General features: G+C 42.7%; 1 protein-coding gene across 1 annotated transcript in view; it reads right to left on the reverse strand.

Moving 5' to 3' along the window:
• Positions 1 to 15,158: 15,158 nt before the first annotated feature.
• LOC145400479 (sodium-dependent dopamine transporter-like) overlaps positions 15,159 to 15,300 on the reverse strand; it is a 101,921-nt gene continuing 101,779 nt past the window's right edge. The window contains exon 13 of the mRNA XM_080273004.1: positions 15,159 to 15,257. Coding sequence (XP_080129130.1) covers positions 15,159 to 15,257 — 99 coding nt within the window. The remainder of the gene's footprint in view (positions 15,258 to 15,300) is intronic.

Consider the following 15,300-nt stretch of genomic DNA (forward strand, 5'->3'; position numbering starts at 1 on the left):
TCGCTTACACTGACAGTACCTGGGTCAGTGTTACCAAGTCAGGTTTCATTGAATACTAAACACGCTTCAAAATAGCTGAGTTATCGCTAAAATCAAAACAATGAACAAAACATCCCAGAAAATCAACAGAAAAGCACAAAATTCTCTTGATTACCTCTTAATTATCTAAGTGGTTATCGTTACATATCTAAGCTTGAAACCTAGAAACGCTCACAGAGGTCGTTCCCTCATGCTTCGCTGTTACCTAAATGTGCACTGCCTGCTGAAAGTATGGATACTGCTGTTACCACAAATGTAGTGTCATTACGGTTACATTTTTGAAAAGTATAGTTCACTACCACTACTTTAATACATATAAGTGTTTCTTTAAGATAATATTCCCGCGATAATTATATACTGGCACTTCGTATTCATGCATATATCAGTTGATGGTCAACCCCGGTCCATCTGATCGAAATGACGAGTCTGCTTATACAGTATAGGTATAGGCTACATCCCATACGCGAGTTATGGCTTTCATTTACTGCTCAAATGGCATTTATTGTATATTGATTTAATTCCGCAGATTAGCTGATTAACTGAATGATTGCTTGAAATATGCAACCTACTGTTGTTAAAGTATATAGGGTATATTACACAGCAAAGGCAGGTGGTGGGTCTTGCCACTCACCTGCCCCATGAATTTCTGGCTAGGTTACGCACTGTTTATTATCAGATAAGATTCTTCATTACTAAATCTGTTCGTGTTAATATCAAAGGACAGTCGCTATACTCCCATCACTGTAGGTAATTAAAATCGGTCTGTTTTTATTTGATAATTAAGACCAGTGATATAGCTAAAGTATAAATGAACGCAGCAGTGGCTTAACAGTGGAACTGATTTAAAGATACAAAACAGTTAATTCTTAGCACGTCTTGCTCTGAATGACCTGACCTTTGCCACGGTTAGTTGCCCCATCGCTGCTGGGTCTCGGGGGTCATATGGTTTGAATGAACTTGGAGTGGTTTAGATCTGAATGAACCCCACAGAACCCACTCAGGTACTGCGAAGGGAACACTTTTGGTCTGATCCCTCACAGTGAACCTGCCTAGTATGGTTGCACCTGGCTAGTACAGCTCCACTGATCACTGGGATGCACATGCCTCTTCGCCACGGCAAGGCAGTGTTCCGTCGAAGAGGATAATTTTGATAAATGGGCCGAAAATAACAACTTGTCCAGAAAATAACACATTTGAGGGCAAATAATCCGAAAGTAACAACAAAGTCAGTGAGACTGTGCCAAAAAATAACAAGACAACGAAAAATATCCAGAAAATAACCAATTCCGAGACATTCAAAAACCAGAGGATAAAGTCTGTGGTGTTCAAGTCTCTTCCGGGATAGGAGGAAGGCTAGGGAGGAAGTAGGGCAGGTGATGATAATGGCGGACTTGCGTCTTGTTGGCGCTGGAGTTTTGGCAAGATGGAGTCCAAACTTCGTAATGGATTTGTGAACCGGTCCCGCTGTGAAGGGGGGCTCCCTGCCCCACCTAGATATTTTCCTTCAAAACGGTTTTGCCTGCCATTTTCAGTTTAAATTGTAGTTTATGGAGCTTAGCGGTGGACAGAGGCAGCCGCGGGAAAGTCCTAAAGGTATAATGCATGGTTGTGTGGCCACGGGGTCCGCCCTCACACCACCACCTCTCCTTGGCGGTGGACAGGCTCGCCAATTTCTTATATTGTCGCCAGAACGGTACGCCAAACTTGTGTGTCTTTATTTTCACCTCCAGATGCGTGGGCAGAGGTAGGGGCGGGATCTGAACACTTATGCCCTTCACCACCACCTCAACGTAGCTCATTTTTCCTTGTTTTTGGATCAGCACTCAATACAAATACACAAAGCAATATATAGACCTCAGTATAACGAACTACTTACGCTAGTAGCACGTAAAACCAGGATATAATTGTAAGACAACTCGAGGCGTCCTTACCTTACGAGATAAATCTTGAGAATGATCCAATGTCGTTCGTTCGTTCGTTGCGTTTTCCTCTCCTATAGAGAGGGCCGGGCCTTGTAATAGCCCAGTCGGAGCTTGTGTCTGAAGATGTAGGTGGGCTTGATTGACTTAATGAGGGGGCAGATATCACGGAGTGATTCTGTGCTTTGTTTTTGTTTTTTTTTTTTTTTTTTTAGTGAATATAGGTCACCGGCATGTCCTGCGCCTGCACACGACGATGTGTGAAAACCTCCCCGCATGCAGGCACAAACGCGCAGGTGACAGTAGGGGAGGAGGAAGGGGGGGGGAGGGGATTAACGGTGTGAGTGTTGGAGGCTCCCTGTATGTTCCATTGCAATATTTTGATGTGAGGGGGGTTGGGGGGTGACGGGGGGTTGGGTGGGTGGGTGTTGGAGTGTTTATGTGTCTGAGTCTGTCCATGTTAGTGTTAGCATTTCTGAGTCTGATGTTGTTTGTGAGGGTAGGGTGCGTCTTGTTAGTGGGGAGCGTGAGTGTGAGCTTTTGTTTCTGTTGTCTGTGTTTGTAGTGTCACGTGTAGGTGTATGTGTGCGTTGTTTATGGTGTGATCTGGCTGGGGATGGAGAGGGGGATGTGTGTGATGTGCGTGTAGTGTTGGAGTTCTTGCGAGAGTCAGGTACGCGACGGCTTTTTGATCTTGAGCGGTGCCGCGCGTCTGAGTGTGTCATGGTGCAGTGGTGTATTGTATTGCTGTTGTGTAAGTGGCGTGTCATGTGCAGTGTGTCGTTCTGTGGAGTGTGTGTTAGTGGTTAGTGGGTTTTCTGGCAGAGTTGGTGTGGGTGTGGGGGTGTGTTGCAGGGACTCGGTGCGGGTGTCGGGGGTTGTGGAGTGATTGTGGAAGGTTGCAATGGCGTTGTTGAAGATTTTGTTTATTTCTGGGGCTGGCACAGGTATTCCCATGAGGTTGGAGAAGAGTGAAGCTAGACCTTGAGTGATGTTGAACGTGATTTTGAGCAGGTCGTCACTACTGAAGGTGGTTGGTTGCGGGGGCTGGGTGGAGGTTGTCGGGTGTGTTTGGGTTTGGGCTGAGGCGGAGGTTTGGGTGCAGGCATGTTTGAGTGAGGGTGGAAGTGGTGATGGTGGTGGGTTGGAGGTAGTGGTGGGGGGTTGTGGGGGGCCGGCTCGGTGATTGCCGGAGGCGTTGGAGGAATTTCTGTGTGGGGTTGGCAGATGTGGGAAGTTATCTGATGTGAGGGGTTGTGGGTTGGAGACTCTGTTTTGCTGCCCCCATTGGAATGTACCTAGAGGGGCGGGTGTGAAGTTTTGTTTGACCTGAGGACTGGGTTGGTTTTTGTGAAAGCTCTTTTGAATTATGGCTTTCCTTACTGGACAAGATTTGTTCCATGCATGATGTTGTCCATGGCAATTTGGGCATTTTGCTTGTACCGATTGTTTGGCCTTAAATTTGTCAAGGCAATTCTGAGTCGGGTGGCGGCCGCTGCAAAGAGCGCATGTCGGTGGGCGGTGACATGTGGACTGGTGGTGTCCATATCGCTGACAGGTGAAGCAGCGTAATGGCTCGGGGGTGTAGGGGCGGAGCTCATAATTGCCCCATGTTTTGAGGTTCAGAGAGTCTGGGACAGGGCCGCGGAGGGTGATTAGAACCTGTCTTGTAGGCTCACCTTTAACATCACACCTCTTTGCTTCTTCTACTTGATGGTGACGCAGAATTGCCTCTAAGGGGAAGTTAAGGGGATAGTGTTGTACAACTAATTTCTTGGTGGAAAGGTTGGGGTCCAATTTCTGAAGCTGAACAGTCTTGCCCTCAATGGTATTGATGTTTTCTAGTATATCAAGGGACTCGTTGTTTAGAGGGACAATGATGGAATTAAGAGCTTTAGTGGCTACCATTTTGAACTGGAGTGAAGGGAAGGCGTTTTCGATGGCTGTGACTACATCGTATGTGTTCGGGAAATTGTCTTGTTTGGGGATGAGAAATGCTGGGAGTTTGGGTTGGGGGGGAGGAGAGGTTGGCGATTGGTTGTTAGGTTGTTGGGGGGGAGGGTTGGTAGGGTTCTGAGGGTTTTTTTTTGTTCTCTTATTTTGCACGAGGGTGAATCCGTCATCAGGGTCGTGTGAGGAAGTGGCTGTGTCGTTTTCTTGCTGGTTGTCATGGTAGGTGGGGGGGTCGTAGTCGTTGGGTTGGTTGATGGCAGAGGGGAATATGTCGTCGTCAGTCTCCATGCTGTTGTTGGATGAGTGGTGGAGGTCTTTGGTGTAGTCTGGGCCGATGAGTCTGGCTTTGTTGACGGAGGTGGTAGGAGATTCTTCTGTTTCCAGGGCTCGCTTTCTGGCGTCTGAGTGTCCCAGGCTGGTTGCTCGGTTTTTGGTGGCAGGCCTAGAGTCTAGGGAGTTTTCAGGCATCGGCAGATTCTTGGTAGAGGAGGTGTCTTTAGGGTTCTGAGAAGCTGGCGGGTTTTTGGTAGAGGGGGTGAAGTTATGGTCCGCCATCTTGGCGGCCGTTACGCTCTCACAGTCACACACGCAATCACACTACCTTTCACACAGACACAAGAAGGAGCCTACCTACAGTGGTGGTTACTATCCCCCCGCTAGCGGAGGTCGTGATAGCCCTGCCACTGCCCCTGAAAGGGTCTTGCCTAACGCCCTAACAAGTTTTTGACCCACCCCAGTGGCTTCCTATAACCACCCCTGCCTAAGGGGCTCCCTCGTGTATCTGGCCTGCGCCAGAAAACCTCAGGATTCGGCGTCGTACCACCACTGGGGGACACTAGGGTCGAAAGGAAGAATAGTAGAAGGGGGGTGCAACCCACGAGAGGGCGGGTGCACACAAGTGTGTGCACCCCGGTACACAGTCGTGGGGCGATTGGCAGTGGCTGAGATTGTACCAGCGTGGACTGCAATGGAGGCAGCGGCACAACACAATGCGTAATGGCGAAGGGTGTGGGTGAGAGCCGAGAGGATACTACTCGCAAAGCGCAGGGCAGGTCTGTGTGTGTTGTCCGCCCCCTCGAGGATCCAATGTCTCGCCAGCAGGGCTTTTATAGTCCCTCCTGCTGAGTTATGATACTAATTGATGCCCGTCGGCCTCAAATTATTTACGTATGTGAGTTTACGTTTTTTTATTTTCTTTTTTTTGTGACTATCGGTTTGAAATGCTGTGAATCCTTAAAAAAAAAGTGTTGGAATCGTGAAAATAATGTCGTGTGAGAAACTGGATGATTATAAATGTGTCTAAATTAGTTCATATTTTCTTTTCGAGAAGCTATTTCTAATTTGAGTTTACTTCTCCAGCGAGAGAACGTAATTTATATTTTTCCTGCTATAGCTAGACGCTTATATTTAGGATAGCCTTTTTGAACACTAGGGATAGAGGTAGCCTTCATGAACAATTTCAGAAGTGTCCTGTAAGCTAGAAAAAAAAAAAATCTGGTTGCCTCCTGATTAAATAAAGTTTCATTTGGCTTAATCCACTATCTTTTGTTGTATTAGCACTCTGTACCTTTTACAACAATAAATATTTCAATTCAGTTCCAAGTGTTGAATTTTAAACTATATTCGGTAGCCATAGTATAAAGTTTTCTATGATAGAGAGCATAGAAAACTGTATAAAATGGGTAGCGATGACAACTACCGATCTTAGTCTATTGACGTTATTAATCACTAAAAGAAAAGTGAAGATACCAAGTAATTCTCATGTAAACAGGTATGTATGGGACAAGGAGAGATATACAGAGTGAGCCAAGAAATGTGTGTCAAACATCTGGAGGTTATTTTTTAGTTTAACTGGTCGTCTTTGCTCTGTTTAGTGGTCCTGAAGGCCGAGCTGTAGCAGGAAATTACTGTACACAATATGGTGCAAGTCACCAAGACGTATAAGAAGGTAGAATTTTGGTGGCGTTTACGGGAAATGGGATGCAAAAAGATCGAATAATCTGCACCAACTGAAGGTGAATGAAGTATTGATTTGACTGTGTACGTGCGGGATATTAGCCAGCCATATCCAGACTTGTAGCCAGACTTTTCAATGGGGGGGATGGAGGATCTTTTTTGCTGAATTTGAACTTGCACAGCAGCCGGCTGGTCAAAAGTGTGCTGTATGCTTGCTATGGGGGTCTGGGTGTGTGCATAAGCGACGCTGAGAAGCAACACAAAACTTCTGAACAATGGAGATTGACTTTTTGCATTGATAAAAAAAAAAAAAAAAAAGACAATGAGAAAGTTAACCTTTAGGCAGGTCGGGGGAGGCTGTCAGATGCTCTCGCCTTCCCCCCCCCCCCCTCCTCCGCTGCAGTCCTTCAAAAACAAATAGCTAAGGGAGAGATGTTAGGGACCTCGCATAACCGTCGATTGGTGGTTTGAGATTGGAGGACTGATTTGACTATACTCCTTTTACTCTAACTTGGCCTATAATTGCCATCTGTCCATCTTAAATGCTGATTTGTAGTAACAGATTAACACTAGAATGTGATGCTAGTCACGAAGAAGTGCTGTGTAAATGAAATAAGGATCACCATCATCAGCCTCCTACTTCTCCCCCCCTCCTCCTCTTCCTCCTCCTCCGCCCCCTCCTCTTCTTCCTCCTCCGCCCCCTCCTCATCATCATCAACCTTATAGTTACCATCATCATTATCATCATCATCATCACCAGCATCATTACCATCATCATCATCAGTTTCCTCCTTCTCTCTCCCTCCTCCTCATCATCATCATCGTCATCAACCTTATAATCATCACTACCGTCATCACTATCATCATCATCATCAGTTTCTCCCTCCTTCTCTCCTCCTCCTTCTCATCATCATCATCAACCTTGTAACTCATCACTATCATCATCATCATCAGTTTCTCCTTCCTCCTCCTCCTCCTCATCATCATCATCAACCTTATAATCATCACTATTATCATCACTAACATCATCAACCTTACAATCATCACTATTATCATCACTAACATCATCAACCTTATAATCATCACTATTATCGTCACTAACATCATCACCATTATCATCATCATCAGTTTCTCCCTGTCCTCTCCTCCTCATCATCATCATTATCATCATCAACTTCATCACTTTCATCATCTTTTTCTTCCTTCCTTCTCCTCCTCCTCCTCCCCTCCTTCATTTCATCCTCATCATCATCGCCATGATCATCACCATCATCATTATCATCAATCATCCTCCTTATCATCACCATCATCACTAATATCATCATTATCATCATCATCATTGTCATCATTATCACTATCCTCCTCCTCGTCATCATAACCTTACTCCCCACCTAATGATGGTGTGTAGTAGTAGCAACTGCAATAGTAGAAATAGTGGTAGTAGAAATAGTAGTAGTAGTAGTAGCAGCAGTGGTAGTAGTAGTAACAGTAGCAGTAGTAGTAGTAGCAGTAGTAGTAGTAGTAGTAGTAGTAGCAGTAGTAGTAGCAGTAGTTGTGGTTCTATCATATAAAACATAAACCCGGTGGACTACAGGCTGAAGTGTCTCTGAAGGCTACCATTTTCATATCGTTTCAGGCACAGGGAAGGAGGTGAGAGATATAACAGGGCAGCTCACCACCAAGCCATATCAGTGCCACCACGTGAAGGCGTCCCACTCCAGAATGTGAGATGAAAAGTATATACAGTATATATATGTGCATTAGATAATAATAATAATAATAATAATAATGATAAGTGAGACAATTAAAATCAGGGAATTAAGGTTAATGAGACAGGATCACTTTAATATCATATTTTTTTTGTTCACAATTTCACATGACGTCATACATACAAAAGAGCTACTGTTTGGAGTTATCGGTTTGCCACTGTTTACTGTGTGTGTGTGTGTGTGTGTGTGTGTGTGTGTGTGTGTGTGTGTGTGTGTGTGTGTGATGTATTTGCTTGTGTGTACTTGGGCTATTTTTTCTGTGTGTAGGTATATTATGTGTGTATTTGTGGTGTTGTTATTGTGTGTGTGTGTGTGTGTGTGTGTGTGTGTGTGTGTGTGTGTGTGTGTGTGTAAACCCCTGTGTGGTGGTGGTGTGTGAGTTAGTGGCTGTAGAGTGAGTGGATTTGCCCACCACCCTCTCAACTCCACCCTCCACCACACAGAACCCCCCACCGCTTCATCTACCTCCACCTCCCTCACTTCTATCCCTCTACCTCATCTACCTCCCTCACGTCTCTCCCTCTGCCTCATTTCTACCTCTCTCACTCCTCCACCTCCCTCAGTTCTACTCTATTCTCTCCTCTGCTTCCTTCTCTACCTCATTCACTTCTCCACCTCCCTCATCACCGACATCCCTACCCTTCTTAGCGTCCACTCAGTTCTTCCCTCATTATCACTTACTCATCCTCATTCTCTGCCTCCCTCACCGTCCTCATCTCTACCTCATTTAGACCTCTTCCTACCTCACCACCTCACAATCATCTTAATCCTCTACCTCTCTCACTGCCCTCATCCCAACCTCATACTACGGCTCCCAACTTCTCTACCTTCCTCGTCCGCCTCACGCACATACACTCTCCTAGTCAGTCTCTCAAATATAAACGTTCTGCAACTGTTCTTTCATAAAATTGTTCTCTACATGTAAGCGACAACAATTACAAAATATCTGTACTGTGTAATAGACTTGGCAACATTTAACATCATCCTTGAACACATAAACAAACACACTTCACTTCAACATCGATACCAGTAAAGTACAATCGCTTCGGTTCATTAGATATAAAGTTTTTGATTACACGTATATTCAGCCCTACTATTATGATACTAGGTCACTTACGTACTATGGATACAGTCACTTATAAAGTAGTGTGGTGGAAACAGCCACAAACACGTCTAGCACTTCCAGATTTGTGAAGGAGAGAGAAACACTTCATGACATTCCAGAGACCGTAGTGTGTGTGCTGAACAGGCTCCCTACCACCTCTTCCTCAGCGATTTATTTAATACCTATGCACATTAATATTCATACATTTACATTTAAAAGGCTTTGGTCAGGCCCTTAATCACTTGATGGGTAAACAGCGTCTCTGATTGGTCCCTTCACGCTGAGGTCTTCTGAGGTCTTCATGTAGGTCCTCACCCCAGGTCTTCTTAGGTCAACCCCCAAGCACTGCCCAAATTCACATGTTTTCGGTAGATATTTTTCTCCTGAACACCAACACACAAGACGATATAAATACCCAGGTCGGTACTGCACTGGTCCTGGGGCTAACATGTAAAGTGGTACACGCAGAAAAAATAGGTATGGAAGAGGTGGTAGTCAGTCTGCTAAGCTGATATATTACGATCCCTGAACAATGTTACTGTACATTACCAGAGCACACAGTCTGCCTGAGGTGTGTGCTCTCGCCATAGACCCCTCGTACACTATCATACACTAGTACATCTTTATCAGGTATGTAACAAGGAACACTCCAGTAATATACCAACTCTTACCTACACCGAAATGACACACGTATAGAGTAAACGGTAATATCACAAATACATTTAAATATATTTTGTATCAACATAACAGGCAACATACGACTAATATATATAGATAGTTTTTTTTTTACATATATTTAATTACATATACTCTTTCTTTCTCACCTACAGCTAAATATAGAGGTTCCCCCTTATAAAATGTATTCTGACGGTAGTGTGGATGTGGTGGATGTGGTGGTGGTGGAGGGGGGGTTGTGGCGTGGAGGTGTGGGTGAGTGAGAAGCCAGTGTGTTAAACCCCTGCGCTGCTCACGTCCTTAAATCCTGCTGACGATGGACGATTTTAAGTTGAGAGAGGGAGAAATCGCACTCCATCAGGGGGGTTGAATGCTGGACTGACCCTCTTCCACGATTACAGGACGATTTTCAGGGCGATTTCATTCAGGGCAGACGCAACCACCCGAGCCAGGTATACGAGGGCCCCTGATTCCAAAGCCAGACGATTTTCCTCAGCTGGGGGAGATCACACCCTGTTAAGAGTCCATTCATCCTTTTTTCGTGACCCCAAGGACGATTTTATTCAGCACGCAGTCAGAGGGTTCATGTGCCCCACCCACACCCTCCAGCCCAAGCTCCCCCACCACACTACCACTAAAAGCAGCTCCGTAACACCTCTACCTTGGCGATTTATTCACCCCTTCTGTACAACGACTTGGCTTATATTTCTACTTTACCGCTGCACCTTCTCCTCAGCGATTTATTCACCCCTTTCTCTACAATGAGGCATTTTCCAAGTCTATTCTTACCACTTCGAAAAAAATCTCTCAAAATTTCTCTCTCAATTACATATGAAGATAAGAATAAAACAAATCAGTACGTCCTCGGTATGAAGGGGTTTAAGGGTAACGTAGAATAAGTCGGAAAGGAGGAGGCGTCACGAAGTTAAGCTAAGTACAGCCCGGCCATGACATCCTCCGACATCATCTTCAGCTATGGTAGTTTTTTTTTTATACATATATATTTAACATACATATATATATATAATTTTTTTTACATACATATATATTTCTCTCTCTACATGGCTGGTGTTTGGGTGAGAGAGAGACACACACGATAGAGCTCTCTTTATCCTTGCTTTATTCTTTCTCTAATCCATCTGTGTCTTTTCTTATATTTTCTAATCCACCTGAGTCTTTCTCTATTTTCTTTAATCCACCTGAGTCTTTTTTTCTTATATTTTCTCTAATCCACCTGAGTCTTTTATTCTTTATTTTCTTTAATCCACCTGAGTCTATCTCTATTTTCTTTAATCCACCTGAGTCTTTCTTTCTTTATTTTCTTTAATCCACCTGAGTCTTTTATTCTTTATTTTCTTTAATCCACATGAGTCTTTCTTTATTTTCTCTAATCCACCTGAGTCTTTCTTTATTTTCTCTAATCCACCTGAGTCTTTCTTTCTTTATTTTCTTTAATCCACCTGAGTCTTTATTCTTTATTTTCTTTAATCCACCTGAGTCTTTTATTCTTTATTTTCTCTAATCCACCTGAGTCTTTCTTTATTTTCTCTAATCCATCTGAGTCTTTCTTTATTTTCTTTAATCCATCTGAGTCTTTTATTTCTTATTTTCTCTGACCTATCTTCCGTGTGGCTCGAAAACTTAGAGAAAATAAAGAAATCTCTCATCTCTCTCTCTCTCTCTCTCTCTCTCTCACCATTCCCACCTGTCACAATGAGTCTACCTGTATGTTAATTAGGGAAATATACCTGTGTTAGTTAGGGAAATATACCTGTATGTTAATTATGGAAATATACCTGTTAATTAGGGGAATATACCTGTATGTTAATTACGGAAATATACCTGTATGTTAATTAGGGGAATATACCTGTATGTTAATTAGGGAAATATACCTGTGTTCATTATGGAAATATACCTGTTAATTAGGGGAATATACCTGTATGTTAATTAGGGAAATAAACCTGTATGTTAATTAGGGAAATATACCTGTGTTAATTAGGGAAATATACCTGTGTTAATTAGGGAAATATACCTGTATGTTAATTAGGGAAATATACCTGTATGTTAATTAGGGAAATATACCTGTATGTTAATTAGGGAAATATACCTGTATGTTAATTAGGGAAATATACCTGTGTTAATTAGGGAAATATACCTGTATGTTAATTAGGGAAATATACCTGTGTTAATTAGGGAAATATACCTGTATGTTAATTAGGGAAATATACCTGTGTTAATTAGGGAAATATACCTGTATGTTAATTAGGGAAATATACCTGTGTTAATTAGGGAAATATACCTGTGTTAATTAGGGACGGTAATTAGGGAAATATACCTGCATGCTAATTAGAGAAATATACCTGTGTGTTAATTAGGGAAACACGCAGTTCCATTCAGTCTACTTAACATACTCTAAGGTCTACCTCTTCTTCAACCCTTTCAGCCCGATGATGCATATTCTTACACTGCCACTACCAGGCTCATATTCTTGACGGTACAGCTCCCTAACACCTTTTCCTTAGCGATTTATTTCTGGGATACAACTGGCTAATATCGCTTCGAACGTTTGATTATGGGTGATACTGGAATGATTTAAGTAACGGGGAAGAGGACGGCAAGGTGTAATAAGCAGAATAAATCGCTTAGGAAGAGATGTTAGGAAGCTTACGGAACTATATCCATTCTAAATTTCTAAGCTAAAATCGTCTAGAACTCGTCATCGTACTGAAAGGGTTTAAATAACGCTAAGCACTAAGAGCCGTATCCCTAACACCTTTTCCTAGGCGACTTAGTTTGTCTAGTACACCTCACTGTCCTCCTCTGCGTTACTATAAGTCCTAATAACGCCTCACTTCACATACATACTAAAGGATATTAACCATAGCCAAAAATAAATCGCTTAGGAACAGGTGTTAGGGAGCTTCCACCCTTCATTGTACTTATGGGGGAAGCAAATATAACCTTTAATAAATATGGTATAATTATATGTTTGTTTATACGGACTGTAATGGCGTCTGATAGTGAGGTGTGTCGTAATGCCTTTCCATTTGCGATTTATTCTGGATTTACACATTAGTATATTATCGTGTGTTAATAATCTACGTACACACACACACACACACACACACACACACACACACACGCACGCACGTAAATATCCAGGTGTCACACGCAGAATAATTCGCTCAGGAAGAGGCGTTAGGAAGCTCTTGGTGTTACTGGAGTCTGTGGCGGTTATGAAGGGAACGAACTTGTACTGCGCTGCGTGAGGGCTGCACCTCCCAACGAGCGAATTAGTCTGAATATTACGACTTAGATCAAGAAAGAGAGAGAGAGAGAGAGAATGAAAAAATTATAGTACAAACAGACAAATGTACTTTTTATGTGTCTGTAATTCTCCCATGTGTACTGTACTCTTTTGTAATTTATGTACTCCCTATGTGTCTAAGTCTTTCATCTGTACTGTAATCAGGCCCGTAGCCACGGGGGGGGGGGAGCTATGGAGGGGCTTGGCCCCCCAAAAAAACTCATTAGCCCCCCCAGAAGTTTTTCACTTAGAAGCGCATATGATTGGCTTCCACACAAACCGGGAAAATATACGAAAATTCATGACACTTGATTCTATACAGGTAGATGTTTAATGGCGGTTGTCATATGGCCATGATGTATGTCATTATATGCAAAATCAGCTGGTATGGGTTATAGGTGTTAGACTGGAATTTAGTTGAGGTGGAGGTTGTTCGGAACATGGTTCAGAAGAAGCCTCCGTCTACATGTCAGGACAGCAGGACTGCCATCGACAAGTTACTCGAGTGGTTCCGCGGAATGGAGCTCCAAACACCCTTCCCGAACTTGCATACTTTCCTCTGTGCTGCCTTGACTACTGGGGCATCTTCTACATGCGAAGCTACCTTTTCAACGGTAACAAGGCTACTGACTCCGTACGGAAGATGCATGACCCAGTTAGTTAGTTAGTTAAAGATATTTCCCTGCCATAAAATGAGGGAACTGGGCCCTATATTAGCCCAGTCAGGGTTAGGATGTCTCTGTATGCATGACCATCAGAGGAAATGCCAACTCGCTTTCTTGGGATTTGAAAGAGAAAAAAACCGCTGCACTCTCTCTAGCTGAGCTGATTGAAATGTTCCGGCGACCAAGCTTGTGTATATCTGTATGAATATCTGACTACGAGTGATGAAGGATGTGAACATTCCTGAGGTTATGATATTGTAAAAGGTACATATATTGTGTAAGATGCAGTTGCGATCAACAATATTACCAGAATAAACAATTAAACATTAAACAGTATGATAGTTTCATTAAAAAAAATTCACACGTTAAACCATACACAATCACGCCCATGCTTTTCCTGTTTTTCATTGAGCACAAACTTGAAAAAGTGCTAAGAAAAAAAATATGAAAATAATAATGATAATAATGATCATAAAATGCTGTAATAAATATAACTAAAGATATTTACGATAAAAAATTAATATATACAGTACTCACACCCGGTAAACCAAACAATAATCTCTCTCTCTCTCTCTCTCTCTCTCTCTCTCTCTCTCCTGGGCTGAGGACAGCTGTGACTCTCCCAGGTGGCGTTCAACATTCTCAGCCTCATAAACACACTTTGTATTTTACTCTGACTAACGCCAAACGATATTTTTCGTCACAAGGAAACTCCTCGAGGCTGAGAGTGTTAATGTACTCTTAGACAGCATCAGTTTCCCCGGGTGAAAGTAATTTGGACAAAAAAAAATAATTCTTCCGCTGAAATTTTCGGCCTTGTGATATCAGTTGCAGAGACATGTAAGTGACGTTCACGTGTAGAGAAAAGAATAACGTTCATCTAGGTACCAAAACACTTGCTTCACTTGGTTTTAGCGTGTACACATGTATAATGCAGCATATATCTAGTTCATTACATGTTCATACAATACATTTTAGAAGAAATATACGTGGAAGGAATAGTATAAAAAAAAATGAATAAATAAAGCCCCCTAAGATGGAGACGGCCCCCCCCCCAAATTTCAAATCCTGACTACGGGCCTGACTGTAATCATGTGTAATTTCTGTACTCCTCTTTATGTGTCTGTAAGTCTTTCGTCTGTACTGTATTCTTTTGTAATATCTATTCACCTCATCTGTACTGTACTCTTTTGTAATGTCTGTACTCCATTTCGGAACCAGATAATCCCCTTGTATCACCTGTACATCAACGTAGATCATCTTTTGTAATTTCTGTACATCTGTAATTTCAGTACATCTGTAATTTCTGTACTTTTGTCATTTCTGTACTTCTGCAATCTCTGTACTTCTGTAATTTCTGTACATCTGTAATATCTGCACTTTGTAATTTCTGTACATCTGTAATCTCTGTACTTTTGTAATTTCTGTACATCTGTAATTTCTGTACTTTTTCTGTGTATATGATTAAGAAAATACTCACATATTTATATTTTTCTGTATCTGGGTGTAATATTTCTTCCATCTGTACTGTAATGCTTTGTAATTATGTACTACTTCATCTGGTTACGGGGCCCAGGATGTACACTTTGAAGAGGGATGGATGTTTTGTGTGTGTGTGTGTGTGTGTGTGTGTGTGTGTGTGTGTGTGTGTGTGTGTGTTTAGAGGAAAAAGTGAGAGCAATAAAGGGAGGTGTTGATAATTAGTGTGTGTGTGTGTGTGTGTGTGTGTGTGTGTGTGTGTGTGTGTGTGTGTGTGTGTGTGTGTGTGTACTAGAGATGCAGCCAGTGCCCCCAGTCCAGGCAGGGCACCTCTCCCGTCTGCAGTACCTTCTGATGCTCCTCCTCAGGGGTTATGCTGAGTAACACCTTCTGCGGGAGATAAGAGCTAGTTTTAATCCCTCTCTCTCTCTCT

The sequence above is a fragment of the Coenobita brevimanus genome, chromosome 52 (genome assembly GCF_032717465.1).
Source record: "Coenobita brevimanus isolate Jiangsu-jjx chromosome 52, ASM3271746v2, whole genome shotgun sequence".
Lineage (NCBI taxonomy): Eukaryota > Metazoa > Arthropoda > Malacostraca > Decapoda > Coenobitidae > Coenobita > Coenobita brevimanus.